At 47.9% G+C, this 14,225-nt stretch overlaps 1 protein-coding gene across 2 annotated transcripts in view; it reads right to left on the bottom strand.

Annotated features, from left to right (window-relative positions):
• LOC144175323 (E3 ubiquitin-protein ligase parkin-like) overlaps positions 1 to 14,225 on the bottom strand; it is a 96,338-nt gene that overhangs the window by 5,690 nt on the left and 76,423 nt on the right. The window contains exon 9 of one of the 2 annotated variants that reach the window (XM_077704407.1): positions 5,285 to 5,408. The exons of the other annotated variant lie outside the window; for it this stretch is intronic. Coding sequence (XP_077560533.1) covers positions 5,285 to 5,408 — 124 coding nt within the window. The remainder of the gene's footprint in view (positions 1 to 5,284; positions 5,409 to 14,225) is intronic. 2 annotated transcript variants of the gene reach the window in all.

Below are 14,225 nucleotides of genomic sequence, written 5' to 3'. Positions count from 1 at the left end.
CTCAGTACGTGGTATTGCTCGTCACCACTACGCCAATGTAGACGCGCGTTCTTCGGAACGCCAAACAACGACAGTTTCTTTTTGCAGGACTTGTACACCGTAGAGCGGCCCGGCACAAAATTGTGGCTCTGCTTTGGCGGCAGTTAAACCTGCTACGGCACAGGAAACAAGCGGTGCTTCTCTCTGGTCAAAGCAGCAATCGCATTGCAGACGATCCGCGCGCGCCTCACCAGGCGACGTGTAAACGATCGCGCGCGCCCCCTTGCGGATCCCTATCGGCGGCTTCAAAGCGCCTCATAGGCTCTGCATGCCGCTAATCACACTTTCCTATTCTAGCCACTGTACTACAAGATTGTTTTTGTTTATGGGTGGTGGTGAGGGACTTTTTTGGTAAAACTAAGCGCCCTGTATGTATGAAAAGTTGGATAGCTGGCGGTATGCTTATATAATCGTAAAATAAATGTTCAAGTCCATCCCCAACAAGTCAAAATTTCGTTGAAGCGAAAAAGAGCCACACAGATGGTTCGGTGTGGTGAGGACTTTCTTGCATTGACTTCTATGGCTATCTGGCAGGGCATTGGAAAGATTTCGTAGGAGCGGAGTTAGTTGTAGTGGGGTTTGGCTGTACCATGTCAACAGACGATAAAAAAAAAATCATGGCCATCTGCTAAGAATAGAGCAAACAACTGGAGCTTTGCTCAGTGGTTCATTGTTTCTTCCATTTCCCAAGTAACTGAGAGCCATCGCACAACCGCTACATTAATTACGGCCATCGTTTGAGATTTGGCCACTGGCAGCAGCTTCACTTTTTCATATTGTAATGCTACAGCAGCATGTGGTAAAGTATTTATTGTGCGGTTTAACACGCCGTAGCTACACCTCGGCCATGAGACACGCTGTAGTAGAGGGCTCCGATTTAATTTTGGCCACCTGGGGACCCTTAAAGGGGTCGTGAAGAGATTTTCAAAAAAGCTGTGTGTGTGTGCTTATAACCGTGGAACCTTGATAAACAAACAATGCATACCCGTTTCGTCGTCCGATATCGGCAAATAGGTAAATAAATGCAGTTACGGTTTCACCGTGGCTTTCCTCCTCAACTCGTGGAGTGATGTTTCAGTAAGTCAGTAAGGAGCCAATTATAGTTCTCCCTCGTCTGCACAATATGTCGGCATAGGTCGGGCTTGCAAAGGGTCAGACAAAGCTACAACATCGGCGCAATGATGAAACTTGCCCTGCAACAGAACGGGAGACGTCTGATCTCTGATACGACTGATCAACATGGTCTAACTTTCAGTCAACAACATGGGCGAGTGGCGCAGGCAGAAGTAACCGCGTTTAATCTCAAGTGGGCATTCGTAAACTGTTTACCCTGTTTAACTTCTGACCTGACGAGATGCATGACCGAACGCTTAAAATGAGAGTTTATTACATAAACACGGTCATCGAAGGAACTTCGAATAGTTGGAACTTAAAATCTATCTATCATTCATTCATCAATCGCAAAAATAACTAGCGAGAAGCAGCGATACAGCGCCAAGTGGCCCAGTCCCACCATCATGCAGTTCGACGATTGCTTTCCTGTTTCCTGCAATAAACAATGCTGCTAACGCTGTTTCGTTGATTGTATACGCTCCACTTTGGCTTACTGCAGAAGCAGTCAACAGTAAGTTGGCGGTTAAAGCTCTGGGTTGATCAGAATTTATGAAAACACGGCAAGCTTCGGGGTTACAAATGCGAAGAGGCTTTTATGCAGCAGTTTTTCACGGCGCGCGCTTCTCACGTCGATAGTGTAGTCGATAAAGTATCCGACTAGGCTGGCCGTAATGTTAGGCTGGCCCGGAGGCCGCAAGTTCGAATCACGCATGGGGCACGCTTGAGCAGTCTTGGGCCATTTCATACAAAAAAGATAAGATTCCGAAGAGAATTCGGCAAAAGAACGTGGAATTCGGCAGGGAAACTGGCTACAAACTGTACAAACACCCGTAGGTCTGAGTTCTGCTGCAATGGTTGCCAGACAACTGAAGCGGTCACGACACCGCTCACGTGGATAGAAAACTGTTTTTTGGCAACGAATAAGGGATGCATTATTTTTAAAATATCGGGTTTGCAGCTTTGCAGAACATTATACACAAAGAACATTGAACCACGTTGAACTCTCGAATGTACTTGACGTGACGTCATTCTAGTTGCACTGCCGACCGACGGTGTGCGCATGGTCGCTTGCGATGCGTCTCAAAACGAGAACTTCAACAGCGCCTCCTAAATTCCAGGACCAATGAATTGTGAAAATATTTGGGATTTATGTTCTTAAAAGGTCGTTCAAGCAGACAAAATTAAGCAAAGACAAATGCATTTTCTCTTCACGACCCCTTTAATGTGCGCTGAAATGTCGACACACGGGCGTTTTCGCTTTCCGCCTCCATCTGAGAAGTAGCCACCGCGACTGGGATGGACCCCGTGTCCTTGGGCTCAGGACTGAGGACAGTACCTCAGCCGCTAAGCCACAATGGGGGGTACTCGGTAAAGGGCAGGACTCCTTTTAGAGCCTGACAGCTCGTTGCGTGCCCATAATGAAACGAGGTGTCTGTGTAGTTGGCAGTAAACCAGCCATAAGAGGTAACGTACAACAAGCGCATGAGAACCAAACTTCAAAAAAAATTTTTCTCGTTTAAAACAAAGCTTGCGCCTGAATGTACGGCCAAACTGCATTTTTGCAGATGTTGGAATTCATTTTCCGAAAATGACTCCCTTCGCAGCTCTAAAAATATTTTTATAACAAATTACACCAGGGGTAGTATCACTTGAAAACTCTTTTTGGTTCACACCTTGTCGCGTAAGATTTTTTTTTTTTAATTGTTGAGATTACACCATTTTAGCTGCATTCTGGGCAAAAACAAGGGTAAAATACTTTTTAACTGTTTCGTGACCGCAGGAAAATTGACCGATTTTTAAGGGTCCAAGAAAACTTTTTTTCTGCTAAAGAAATTGGTTAGGCACTAATTACAGAAACACAAAATGCAGATTATTTAACGGCCTTTCTAATAAAACCAGTGTTTAAAATGTTTTCACACATCATTTTAAATTGTCACATCGAAGAAAATGATACAAAAAGGAGTTGTTTATAACAAACCACCGGTAGTAGAAAAAAATTAGAATACACTAATTGCAGGAGCACAAAATGTAGATTATTTAACGGCATTTCCAATAATACCAGTTTCTTAAAGGTTTTATGTATCATAGTTGTAAAAAAAATATCAAAACCAAAATTTTTGTCAAGTTGTCGAAAAAATTGATAAAAAAGGAGTTGTGTATATCCAACCACCGGTAGTAGAAAAAAATTAGAATATACATTTTGTAGGGAAACATTTAAAAAACACACCCTAGCAAAAATGTCGACTTGCGCAGAACAGTTTGTCAGATACAAAAAAAAAAAAATATTAGCACACATGGTGCGCATGCGATGCGGTGAAGCCCAACCTCCACTTCAAAACGTGCAATTTCGGGTGGTTCCCTGGAAGAAATCTGGCGGTTTGACATTATCAGAGGCACGAATTTGCCCCCACGTAACGTAAAAACAACTTGTGAATGACTGACTTTCTATTTAAGGCCAGCACAGTATTTGCGACAAGCATGCAATACGGAAAAACATGCATCAAGTTGAAAACAGAACTCCAGGGTTGATGTTGACGTTCACTGTCAGTTACCTCTCAAAACAAAGTTACGCTTTATTATCATCTTCTGACTCGCTATTAAAGCCTTGCTTGCAGGAATGAGGTGCGATGCGCTAGAATCGTCCCCTGCAAACTTTGGCTAAGTAGCTGTTGCGCGATAAAAAAGATCAGCACCACGAGCCTCCTCCATTGCAGCGCCACCTAACATTTTTGAAATGAAACCATACAAAACTCCATACAAAACTTGTTGGAGACTCCGTCCGAATAGACAGTTCAACTAAGAAGCAGCATTAGACTCCCGGATATACCCTCGTATAAAAGCAAAACTTGCAGGCAAACAGCTGGCAGTGTGCAAGGCCAGTTTCAAGCGCTCTCCTCATCGGAACAGATATCCGGCGACTTGGTGTTATCTTTTGACTTGCACCGGAAGTTCTTATCACAGAAATTCGGTTAAGGTTGGGTGAAATCAGGAGCGGCATGTTTTTTTCGAGGATGAGTCGTGGATGCTCAAGGTGCCATGGCAGGTAGGCTTGAAGTTGGGTAACTGCGTAGTAGCGCCAAATATAAATTTCGCGATGCAGAAACAAAACCAAAACTGTTGGAAACTGTTTGTGAATGGTCCTGTGATAAGTAGAACTACAACACAACTTAGAACAACTTGTGAAAAGAGAATAAAACTGCCTAAAATCATAAAGTAGTTCTGCAAACAGGCACTGCTTGCCATTTTCAGCCGATTTCAGGGATTATTACTGTCAAAGAGCAAATATGAGGATTGAAAATCGTCTGCTGATTCACCATTCGTGCCCTGATGACAAAAACGAAACGCTGATGCAGAGTAATTATGAGTGGCATGCATTCTTCGTTGGTAGCAGTGACGCGCGATGACCACGCCCCTTTTCCACACCCAGGTGACGCAAACGCGTGTCAAAAATCATGTTTTTGTTGCAAAAATGAAAACAAAAGTGATTGTGAAGGGGCATTTTCTCAGCTGACTCAAATAGTTTTACTTGTTCCACCAATGCCTGAAACACTATGAAAAGGGGCTCCCAAGGTATCGTTCAAATTGAACGATTTTGAATAGGCGCAGTCACGAAAGAGTTAATGACATTTGATTTGAATTGCCCAGAGACCAGGAAACACATGTGCCATGACCAGAGTTTCATCTTTCCATCTTGTCCAGAATGGTTCGGATAAGTTTATAAAGTCGACACAGTTTTCACAAGCACCGTATCTTCAAAGGGATGTCGCGCGGATAAATTTCTTTTTCACATGCAAAATTACAACCACGACTTTTCAGGAATGTGGTAATGAACAATGCATTTTTTCAGAAAAATTAGAGGGTCAAGTGCCAGACCTGGGATGTTGGGCGTGGAATGACCCTGGGCTGTCCCCAAATCACATCACCTTGAAATGCAAGCCCCCCCCCAAAAAAAAATTAACTGCAGGTAAAATGCTTTCAGTCGACCTCCCAAAAAAGATTGTTGGCCATTTCCTTGTTCCACTACCCCCTACCCCCGAGGACAAAAGCTCCGAATACCCATTCTGCTCTCCCTCGGCAAAGTTTTCTGGGGGAGTATACCCAGCCTCCCCCAGACGTCCCCCTGTGCACCCACCGCTGCGCTCGGTGGGCGTCTGGCACTTGGGGCACGGCTTGGTGGTGGACAGGACAGTCAGGCGGCTGGCCTCTTCCCACGAGCTGCTCTGGGCCCCAAATGGCGCCAGGCCAAACGCTGGCCCCTGAGACAGAGAGAGGCGACACGGTTGCCCCCCTCAGCCAGTGGCACGACTGTGCACCCTCTGAGGGGCAAACGCAATCGGCTTGCACGGTGACCCCTCCAGTCCCAAAGGCTATTGCTATACACTACTTGGGGGCCCCTTGTTGCTTTCACTCGTCGACTGGGACACATCTCAGAACATGCAGTGCTCTTTCCCGAGGAAGGCTCCCCAATGTAAAGCAGGGGGCCCCATCTTCAGTGTCAAGGGACCTGGGGCTTGGAGAGCTGTGGACTGCCTGAATCCCGCAAAAGTGCCCTGCCTGACCGCCGCTTGGGGGCAACACATCCATCGTGCCATCACATCCAATTTCATGCCCTTACATCCAACGTGTCACCACGCCCATCGTGCCATTAAATCCAACGAGCAGAAACATCCCATTTTGGCCACTGCATCCAACACGTCATTACATCCAGCGTGCCATTATATCCAACATGCCATTACATCCATCGAGCAACTTCGTCCAAAACTGTGCCATTACATCCAATTTCGGCCAGTACACCCAATGCGCCCCCACCAACGTTTCATTACTTCCAACGCGTAATGCCCTGTTGTCTAACATAACTGCATTGCTACGCTTAATTACACGCAGTCCGACTGAACTCCACGAATGGAGTTTTTTTAGCGTAGCGGGCAGCGTGCTCCACGCTACGCCTTTTCTTCCTCGTGTAAGTGTTGTTTGGTACGAGGAATAATTGCACCCACTACAGTTAATCAGTCTTAATTTGAGTGCCGCCGTGAAAACTGTAGGTGGTGCAGACGAGTTTTTGAGAGACTCAGGTGTAATAAACAAAAAAATTACCACTGGCCTAGCTCAGCTATGCCAGGATATACGTAGCGTGAGCTAAGGTTCAGCTGGTTATTCTTAGCTTTCCTGGTTGTCTAGGATCAGCTTGATCATCATGCTTACTGCTGCTTCAATGACAAACACACGGTATACGCATTATGTGACATGTATATTTATCAAGCGGCTCCGGCGCACGTCACCAATCGCCCCAGAGCTAAGCTGGTTCCACAGGCACACGCCGGTGCTGCAGCGACGCGCGAGCCATCGGTTCCACGCCCGGCCACCACTCGCATGATCATCAAGTGGACCGGGCCGCAACGTGCGGAACGTAGGTCGGCGAAGACGCTGGGCGCGTGGGGTGTCTGAGAGACGCCAAGCAGCAAGCAACGTTCTGTGCACAGTCTCACGCCACTCCTCCTCGCGCATGCGCAGCATGGCAATCCAAGAGCCACGCGAAACTGCTCAACCTCGGCCAGTGTTTCGTGCTCAACCACGAAACAAAACATTGACTTTTGTTTAATACATTGAGTTACAAAATATTGAGTTTTGTAACACTTTACTATTCCGACTGATGAACACAACGCAGGAAAATGAAAACTGGGTTGAAAATTAAAATGCGCCGCGCGCACGAGGAGGGTATTTCCACGCGATCCCTGGTTGGGGCTCGGAGGCCAAAAAGTTGCCGAACCGCTGCGCGGTTGGCGAGAAATTCGTGGGGCTCTGGCACCCAGAAACCGCCATGGTAGCACGCCGTGATTCGACCGCTCTTGGTCACAGCTCCGGACGAACTCGTTGAAGGATGCGCGAGTGGTCGCAAGCGAAGCTGCCTCCTCCACCCCCCTGTCCGTCCCGGAAGGGTCAGGAGGAGGACAGGAAAGCCTACCCCGCGCTGCGTAAAAAGCAGCCAGCTAGGCCCGTACAAAGGGTTGCGACTCGCTGGCATCGGCGGAGCCACACCCCGCTCCCGCCGACGGAGGGGGACACAACAGTCACGTGAAGGGAAGGGTGTCATCGTCCCGACAGGGTCTATCGGCGCTGCCATAATTACACCTTCCCCCTTCTGAAGAGTGAGCAACTACATCCAACGTGCCATTGCATCCAACGTGCCACTGCATCCAGCGAGCAACTCCATCTAACGAACAACTACATCCAAAAGCATGTCAATACATCCATCGTGTCATAACATCCAACGTTGGATGTAATGGCACGTTGGATGTACTGGCTCATTGAATGTGCTTACTCGCAACCCCTGACTGCCAGCTGTAGCTAGGTTGCCAAACGAGCAAACGCTGTGCTGCCTCCCCAAGGCAAGCTCAGGTGTGCCGGAGTAGCACTAGCATGTGTGAAGGAAGCACACTCCTTTCTCGTTATTTCACGACTCAGCTAGCTGCACTCAATCCAGCGAGGGTGCCCCGCTGAGCTACTCCAGGGTACGCTCCGAACCTCTCTGCTGATGCCACTAATTTAATTTAAAGCGTGCCGTGTTTGGCAACTGCTTCAGCACTTTGCGAACTATTTGGCAACGTCGAATTAAGCGTACCCAAGGCAAGCTTAGGCATACGCATCCATACCAAAAATTACTCGGGTCACTTAACTCTGCTAGTGTGCTTTGAAGGCAAAAGAAGCCTGACAATACTTCATAACAGCTCATTTATTGCTACATTGTACTTGATTGATTGTGGGATTTTAGACGCCAAACCAACACCAGGGTTATGAGGTGCACCGTAGTGCAGGGCTCCGGATTCATTTTGACCACCTGGAGACCTTTAACATACGCCGAAATATCGACACACAGGCAAACTCAGCAGGGACAATTGGCTAAAGATCTGCGACGGCCTCCAAGGTCAGCTGTCGGTGGGGAAGACATGGAAGCTGCTATGCCATCTTATCAACCCTACAGGCAGCAAAACAGCAAGCAATCGCACACTGACGAAAGTGCTCAACACATACAACAGCAATGGTGACAAGCTGATTGATGCCCTCGAAGAACACTATCTACAAACAGAACAAGGAAAACATCCAACCACACAAGAATATAAGGGTCCGAACAATGAAGACCTCGACAGTCCCTTCTCACTCTCGGAACTCTGGTCTGCAATCGACGAGAGTAACAAGAGGAGTGCCCCAGGGAAGGACGCCATCATGTATAGGCTACTTACAAACATGAGCGACAAAGTGGCATAGACTCTCCTTAAGCCCATCAACACAGCTTGGGAGAGCTCGCAGCTCCCACCAGAATGGAAAGAAGCAGAAGTGTGCTTCATCCCTAAACCCGGAAAAGCTCCAGCCATTGAAAACATTGAGACCAATCTCTCTAACCTCATGCGTGGGGAAGGTCATGGAGAGAATGGTGCTCCGTCGACTCCAAACACACCTGGAGGACACAAATCAAATTCCAAGGACTATGTTCGGTTTCAGGAAGCATCTTTCCACCCACGATGTAATGCTTCAGCTCCAGGAGCTGGTCGTCAAGAAGGCCACAAGGAACAGCCCCAGGGTGATCCTGGCCCTCTACTTGAAGGGCGCGTTTGATGTCACGCATGCAAGAATTCTAACAAACCTCAACGAACAAAGTGTGGCACCCGCACATAATGAAGAACTTCCTGGCCTCCCGAATGGCACAAATCTTGGTGGGCAATGAGAAGTCGCAACCTATTGAGCTAGGTGAACACGGCACCCCTCAAGGGGCTGTCCTGTCACCACTTCTCTTTAATTTGGCTCTCTTGCCCCTGCCACACCTCTTAGACCAGATAGAGGGGATCGGGCACGCTTTTTACATGGACGACATTACAATATGGACGGAGCGAGCGGGCTCCGACGGCTGGATAGAGGAGACCCTCCAGGCGGCAGCACTGACCGTACACGAGTATACTCTGCCCCCTATCTTTACCTCAATAAGACCCAGAAGTCTACACTTGACACCATCATCCAAAAGGCCACCAAACAAGCCCTAGGCATACCAATATACTCATTTACCCAGTGCTTACAGGCCATGGGCATGCACAATATGGTCGACGAGCTCATCGAGGCCCATCTATCCAACCAGCGTCTCCGCCTGAGCCAAACAATCCACGCCGGCGCGGTGCTGGACAAGGTAGGCTGGCGCAAGGAATAAGCAACGATAAAGGCCCCCATACCAACAGAGTGGAAGAGGTCTATAAACACAAAGCCCCCCTACCCCGGAACATGGCCCCGGGTAAGCATGACGGAAGGAGACAAGCTCGTGCCAAGGCGATGTCCCAGCGATTACGTCAAGACAAGACACCGGAGTGCTCTACATGGATGCCTCACTTGCAAAAGGAAGCAACCGCGCGGTGGTGGTGGTCACCGACAAAGAACGGCTGGTCACCAGCGCTGCGGGGAAGACTAAGGACTCAACGACGGCCGAGGAGGTGGCCATAGCCCTGGGGCTCGTCCAACCGGGCGTCGAGGTAGTGGTTACAGACTCGAAAAGAGCGTACGGCGGCTTCAGGTAAGGGGTGATCTCCTCAGAGGCAGCCGCAATTATGTCCAAGAGTAGGGCACCGGGGCGAGCCATAGAGCTCAGGTGGGTGCCTGCCCATACAAAGGTGGCCGGCAACGTTATCGCCAACTACCACGCCCGAACAATGACTCTCCGGGCAGGGCAGGACACCGGCACCCCAACCCCGATGCTCACATACAGAGATTACACACGAGTACACAGAAGAGTGGTGTACCCTCCCTGAGCCGCATCGCGCCCTGACCAGGGACCAGCAAACAATAATCAGGGGAATTCAGGCAGGGTCACTTGCGCACCCTGTCCTACTACACAAATTCTATCCAGAATGAGAGGAGGACAAATGCCTATTCTGCGTAGAGAACGTTGGCACTCTTGCACACATTATCGCAGAGTGCACTAAACTCAAGACACCCTTACCTCCCACCCCCCCTTCCCCCCAACTCCACTCCATGATCCATGAGCTACGGAGACCTTGCAGTCCAGCCCCACCTTGCCGACCCAGCTTGCACTGGCGGCCAGGGGCCAGGGGTTGATGGCCGCATACAGGTCCCGAGACAAGGGAACCGCCCCGTCCGGCGTCTGAAGACACCATCGTTTCGAGCTCAAAATAAAGTTTCTACTTCTACTACTACTACTACTACTACTACTACTACTACTACTACTACTACTTACTACTACTACTACTACTATTACTACTACTACTACTGCTACTACTACTACTACTACTACTTGTGCAGGAACTAGGTGCGCTTTTTTAATTGTAAGAAGGCTGAAAAGCTAATTTACAATATGGTTACCACTGCAGCCTCTACAGAAATGTGGAGAAAGAAGTTGTCTTTCTACATATTATCTACACTATATTACTATACCTTTTTGTGTCAATATTTTTATTCACACGAACTGCTTTGTTTTGCATTAATCTACTTTGAGATTTTTAATCATTACTACTGCAAATTTTTTTTTCGCATCTCTTTGTATGCTACGTGTAATTTTTGACTCTTCCAGTGAGTGGTGCCTCATGTGACGCACTACAGCTGCCCACAGTTGCGAAAGCTTGCTTCCAAGCGATAAAGTGCAAGTTAACACGCTGAGCAACTTCTAGGGTGACCTCACAATAACTTTTTTCCTTACCCAAAGTGATTTAACTTGTACACTGCATGAGCTCAGATGTGCTGATGCAGGTGCACAAATGGCAAGACACATGTTGTGCTTCTCACGAGTATACCTTTCTGGGATTATGTTATAAATAGGGGTGTGCAAATATTCGATTTTCGAATTCGAATCGAATATTTCTTGCCCGAATAATTCGATTCGACTTTCGAATACCCAGCATTCAGACTCTCGAATAATTCGACGTGACGAATATTCCGAACGCTGCCAAAGTTACGGCTAGATTAGTGTGGCCCTTACTGACCCTAACGTCGAAAGTTTTTGGTCAAACAATTGCCAGCGACCAGTTTTCAGCCAGGAAAGTTGTCTTCAAGGTTTGAACATATTCCTCCTTTTCGCCCGCAGAGACTTCATTGCCGACATGTAATTGAATAGTTCCTCGATTTTTTTGCGTCACTGGCATACACAGAAAGAAGGAGCAACACAGCAGTCTTTAGCGTGCAGCAAACGTTCCTCACATACGGGCTTTTGTAATAGTGAGGTGCGTTGCCGTTTTCAAGTCATTGGAAACAAATACATATGATGCATCCCACTCAGGACAAAACGCACAAATTACTACGACAACGCCATTTTGTGATGGCGATGACAATGACTCTTTCCCCCCCTGATAGTCAGCCGTAAAATATCGTTTTTCTTTTGTTAGTTAATTTTATCAGACGACTGTGCAACCGCAAAATAGCGTATAATTATGGTCTTGTTAAATTTCTGTGATTCTGGCCTTGCTGTATAACACACTATCATCACCCATCCTAGACCCTTTCTCGACGCCTATCCATAGCCAATCTGACAGTCGTCGCCATGGTCGTCGCACGCTTGTGATTCTTCTTCTGTGTAATGTCCGCGTGCTGTGCTATTCAGCATGAATAGCCACGGTGAAAAAAGAAGCATAATTTGGAAGTTTTTTGAGAAGGCCAGTCCGTCCTCTGCCACCTGCAAGAAATGTGGCTCCACGCTCAAGACGCCGACAAGCACGACAAGCCCACTTTTGAATCACTTGAAGAGCAAACACCACGTTCACTACTTGGAGATTCAAGATTCAGCCAAGGCAAACCAGTGGCCTAAAGGCGCAGATCAACAAACCTTGCTAGGCATGACCAAAAGAAAAGGCCTCTTGTCAGAGAGTGCTAAAAAACAGACCACCATGTTCATCGCACGCATGATCGCGAAGGACCTGCAGCCGTACGAGTTCGTCGGGAACAAAGGATTTCAAGACTTGATGCATCACCTGCAGCCCCAGTACAAGGTCCCGCACAGCAGGACTACGTTTTCAAGAACAGTAATCCCAGAGCTGTACCAAAGCACAGTTGACTCACTCAAGGTTGAAATCGCTTCTGACATGGAGAACTCAGTGGAGTCGATCACATTCACCACTAACAAGTGGACCTCCAGGGCCAATCAAAGTTACATCGCTTTGACATGCCACTACATGACGCCGCATTTCACCATCAAGGCATTTACTCTTGCGTGCGCTCACTTGCCAGAAAGCCACACTGCAGCCAACATAAAGACCTGCTTGACCAAAATCACCGAGAACTGGTCTCTCGACCTCACCAACGTGCCTGTGTACGTGGTCACAGACAATGGCCGCAATATTTCCGCAGCCGTATGCCAAATGGATTGGACCCTTCTTCAGTGTTTGGGACACACTTTTCAGCTGGCAGTGAGGGACGCCAAAGAAGAGACGCCTGCCGTGTATCTGCTGTGCAAGAAGGCACGAGCCATAGTGGGGCACTACAAGCATAGTGCTCAGGCAACTCGGAGGCTGAAAGACTGCCAGAGGCACATGGAGCTGCCAGATGTCTCATTCAAGATGTAGAAACACGCTGGAACAGCGAACATGCCATGTTGAGCTGTTTGGTAGATTTGAAAGATGTCGTGTCCCTTGAAATGGCAACACCAGAAACCAGTGTGAGCTGCCTTTCACCAAGCGAATGGAATGTTGCAGCAAGCCTGGTGCAGGTCCTGCAGCCCATTGTAGACGCGACTGCAGATTTGAGTGGCCAGTAGTATGGTACCATTTCAACCGTTGTTCCTTTTCTCTATGGAAAAGAGCAAATTCTAAAGGGGCACTGTGACATTGAAAATGAAGCAGGTCTGTTTAGCAAAAACTTGCTAAAGATCTTGAAGTCCGGGTTCCCTCTTTTTATGGAGCAAAAGGAACTGATGCTCGCAACGCTGGGCCACCCAAGGTTTAAGTCTATTTTCTGCACCAAGTCTTTTGACCAGACACAGGCTGTCGAGCTGCTTGCCGCAGAAGTTGGTGTCCGATGTGCTCGGGTGGACTCTCCTTCAGAGCAGTTTGAAAGGCAGGAACTGTCCAACGCACCAACCAGTCCTAAAAAAAGCCTTCAAACAGTCTGGGAAACTGTTGAACTGCTGGCGTCGCAAAAAAGCCCGAGAAATAACCCGAGACCCCACACTCAGGAGGTCCAGAAGCACCTGAATGAGCCCCTGATCCCCAGGAAGAATGACCCTTTGCTATACTGGAGAGAGCACGGCGCTGCACTCTACCCTGGTATTGCCAAAATTGCCTTGCGGTACCTTCCTATCCCTGCTACAGAGGTGCCCAGTAAACGCATGTTTTCTACTGCGGGGAACACTGTGACATCGCAGCGAAAGAGCCTGAAGCCAGCTCATGTGGAGCAGATTGTGTTTCTTCATTACAATTTGTAATACCATTAACATGACAGTTTGTGATTTCTTTAATTCCTTTTAGTGTATTTACTATTTAGAGCTCAAGGACATGAGCATGTGTTTGTTAATGTCCAACCTACTTGTTCTTCCAAATCAAAACTTTGGTATTCGATATTTGATATTTTTGTCCACTATTCGACACTACAGTCTACACTCGTTACAGCGGATCCGGCAACAACGGACTTTCGGTTACAACAGACTATTTCTGTTGGTTTGTCTGGTCCCCACGCATTTTAAGCGGAGTCCACTCCGCTCATAACGGACCCGGCTATAGCGGACTATCGGCTACAACAGACTAAACTTTAGGCGAAAATTGTTTCGACTGAATGTTTATAGTGGACTTCCGCGGGGCCGACACCCGGTGTGCTTTTTCTTTGTTTATTTTGTCAAGAAAACTGTTATGTCTGGCAACTTTGCCGGCAGCCGAGTCGTTGGCACAGCCAAGCCAAGCCAGTGCCAGTGGCTTTTTTTGTGCAACCAGCGGCATGGCCGGCAGGGTAGCTGATTTCACTGTCGGATAAATTAAGCGTAATTAACCATGGTGTCTACCAATCCTACTTCTCAAAATTCCCTGACTTTTCCAGGTTTTCCCTAACTATTCTAAGCATATTCCCTCACTAACAGGCCTGTTTAGCAGACACTGTGCACA

Source organism: Haemaphysalis longicornis, unplaced genomic scaffold (genome assembly GCF_048455015.1).
Source record: "Haemaphysalis longicornis isolate Haplotype H1 unplaced genomic scaffold, Haemaphysalis longicornis Haplotype H1 scaffold_1, whole genome shotgun sequence".
Classification (NCBI taxonomy): Eukaryota; Metazoa; Arthropoda; class Arachnida; order Ixodida; family Ixodidae; genus Haemaphysalis; species Haemaphysalis longicornis.
The sequence above is the reverse complement of the archived record's forward strand: the minus strand, read 5'-3'. Positions and strand labels throughout refer to the sequence as shown.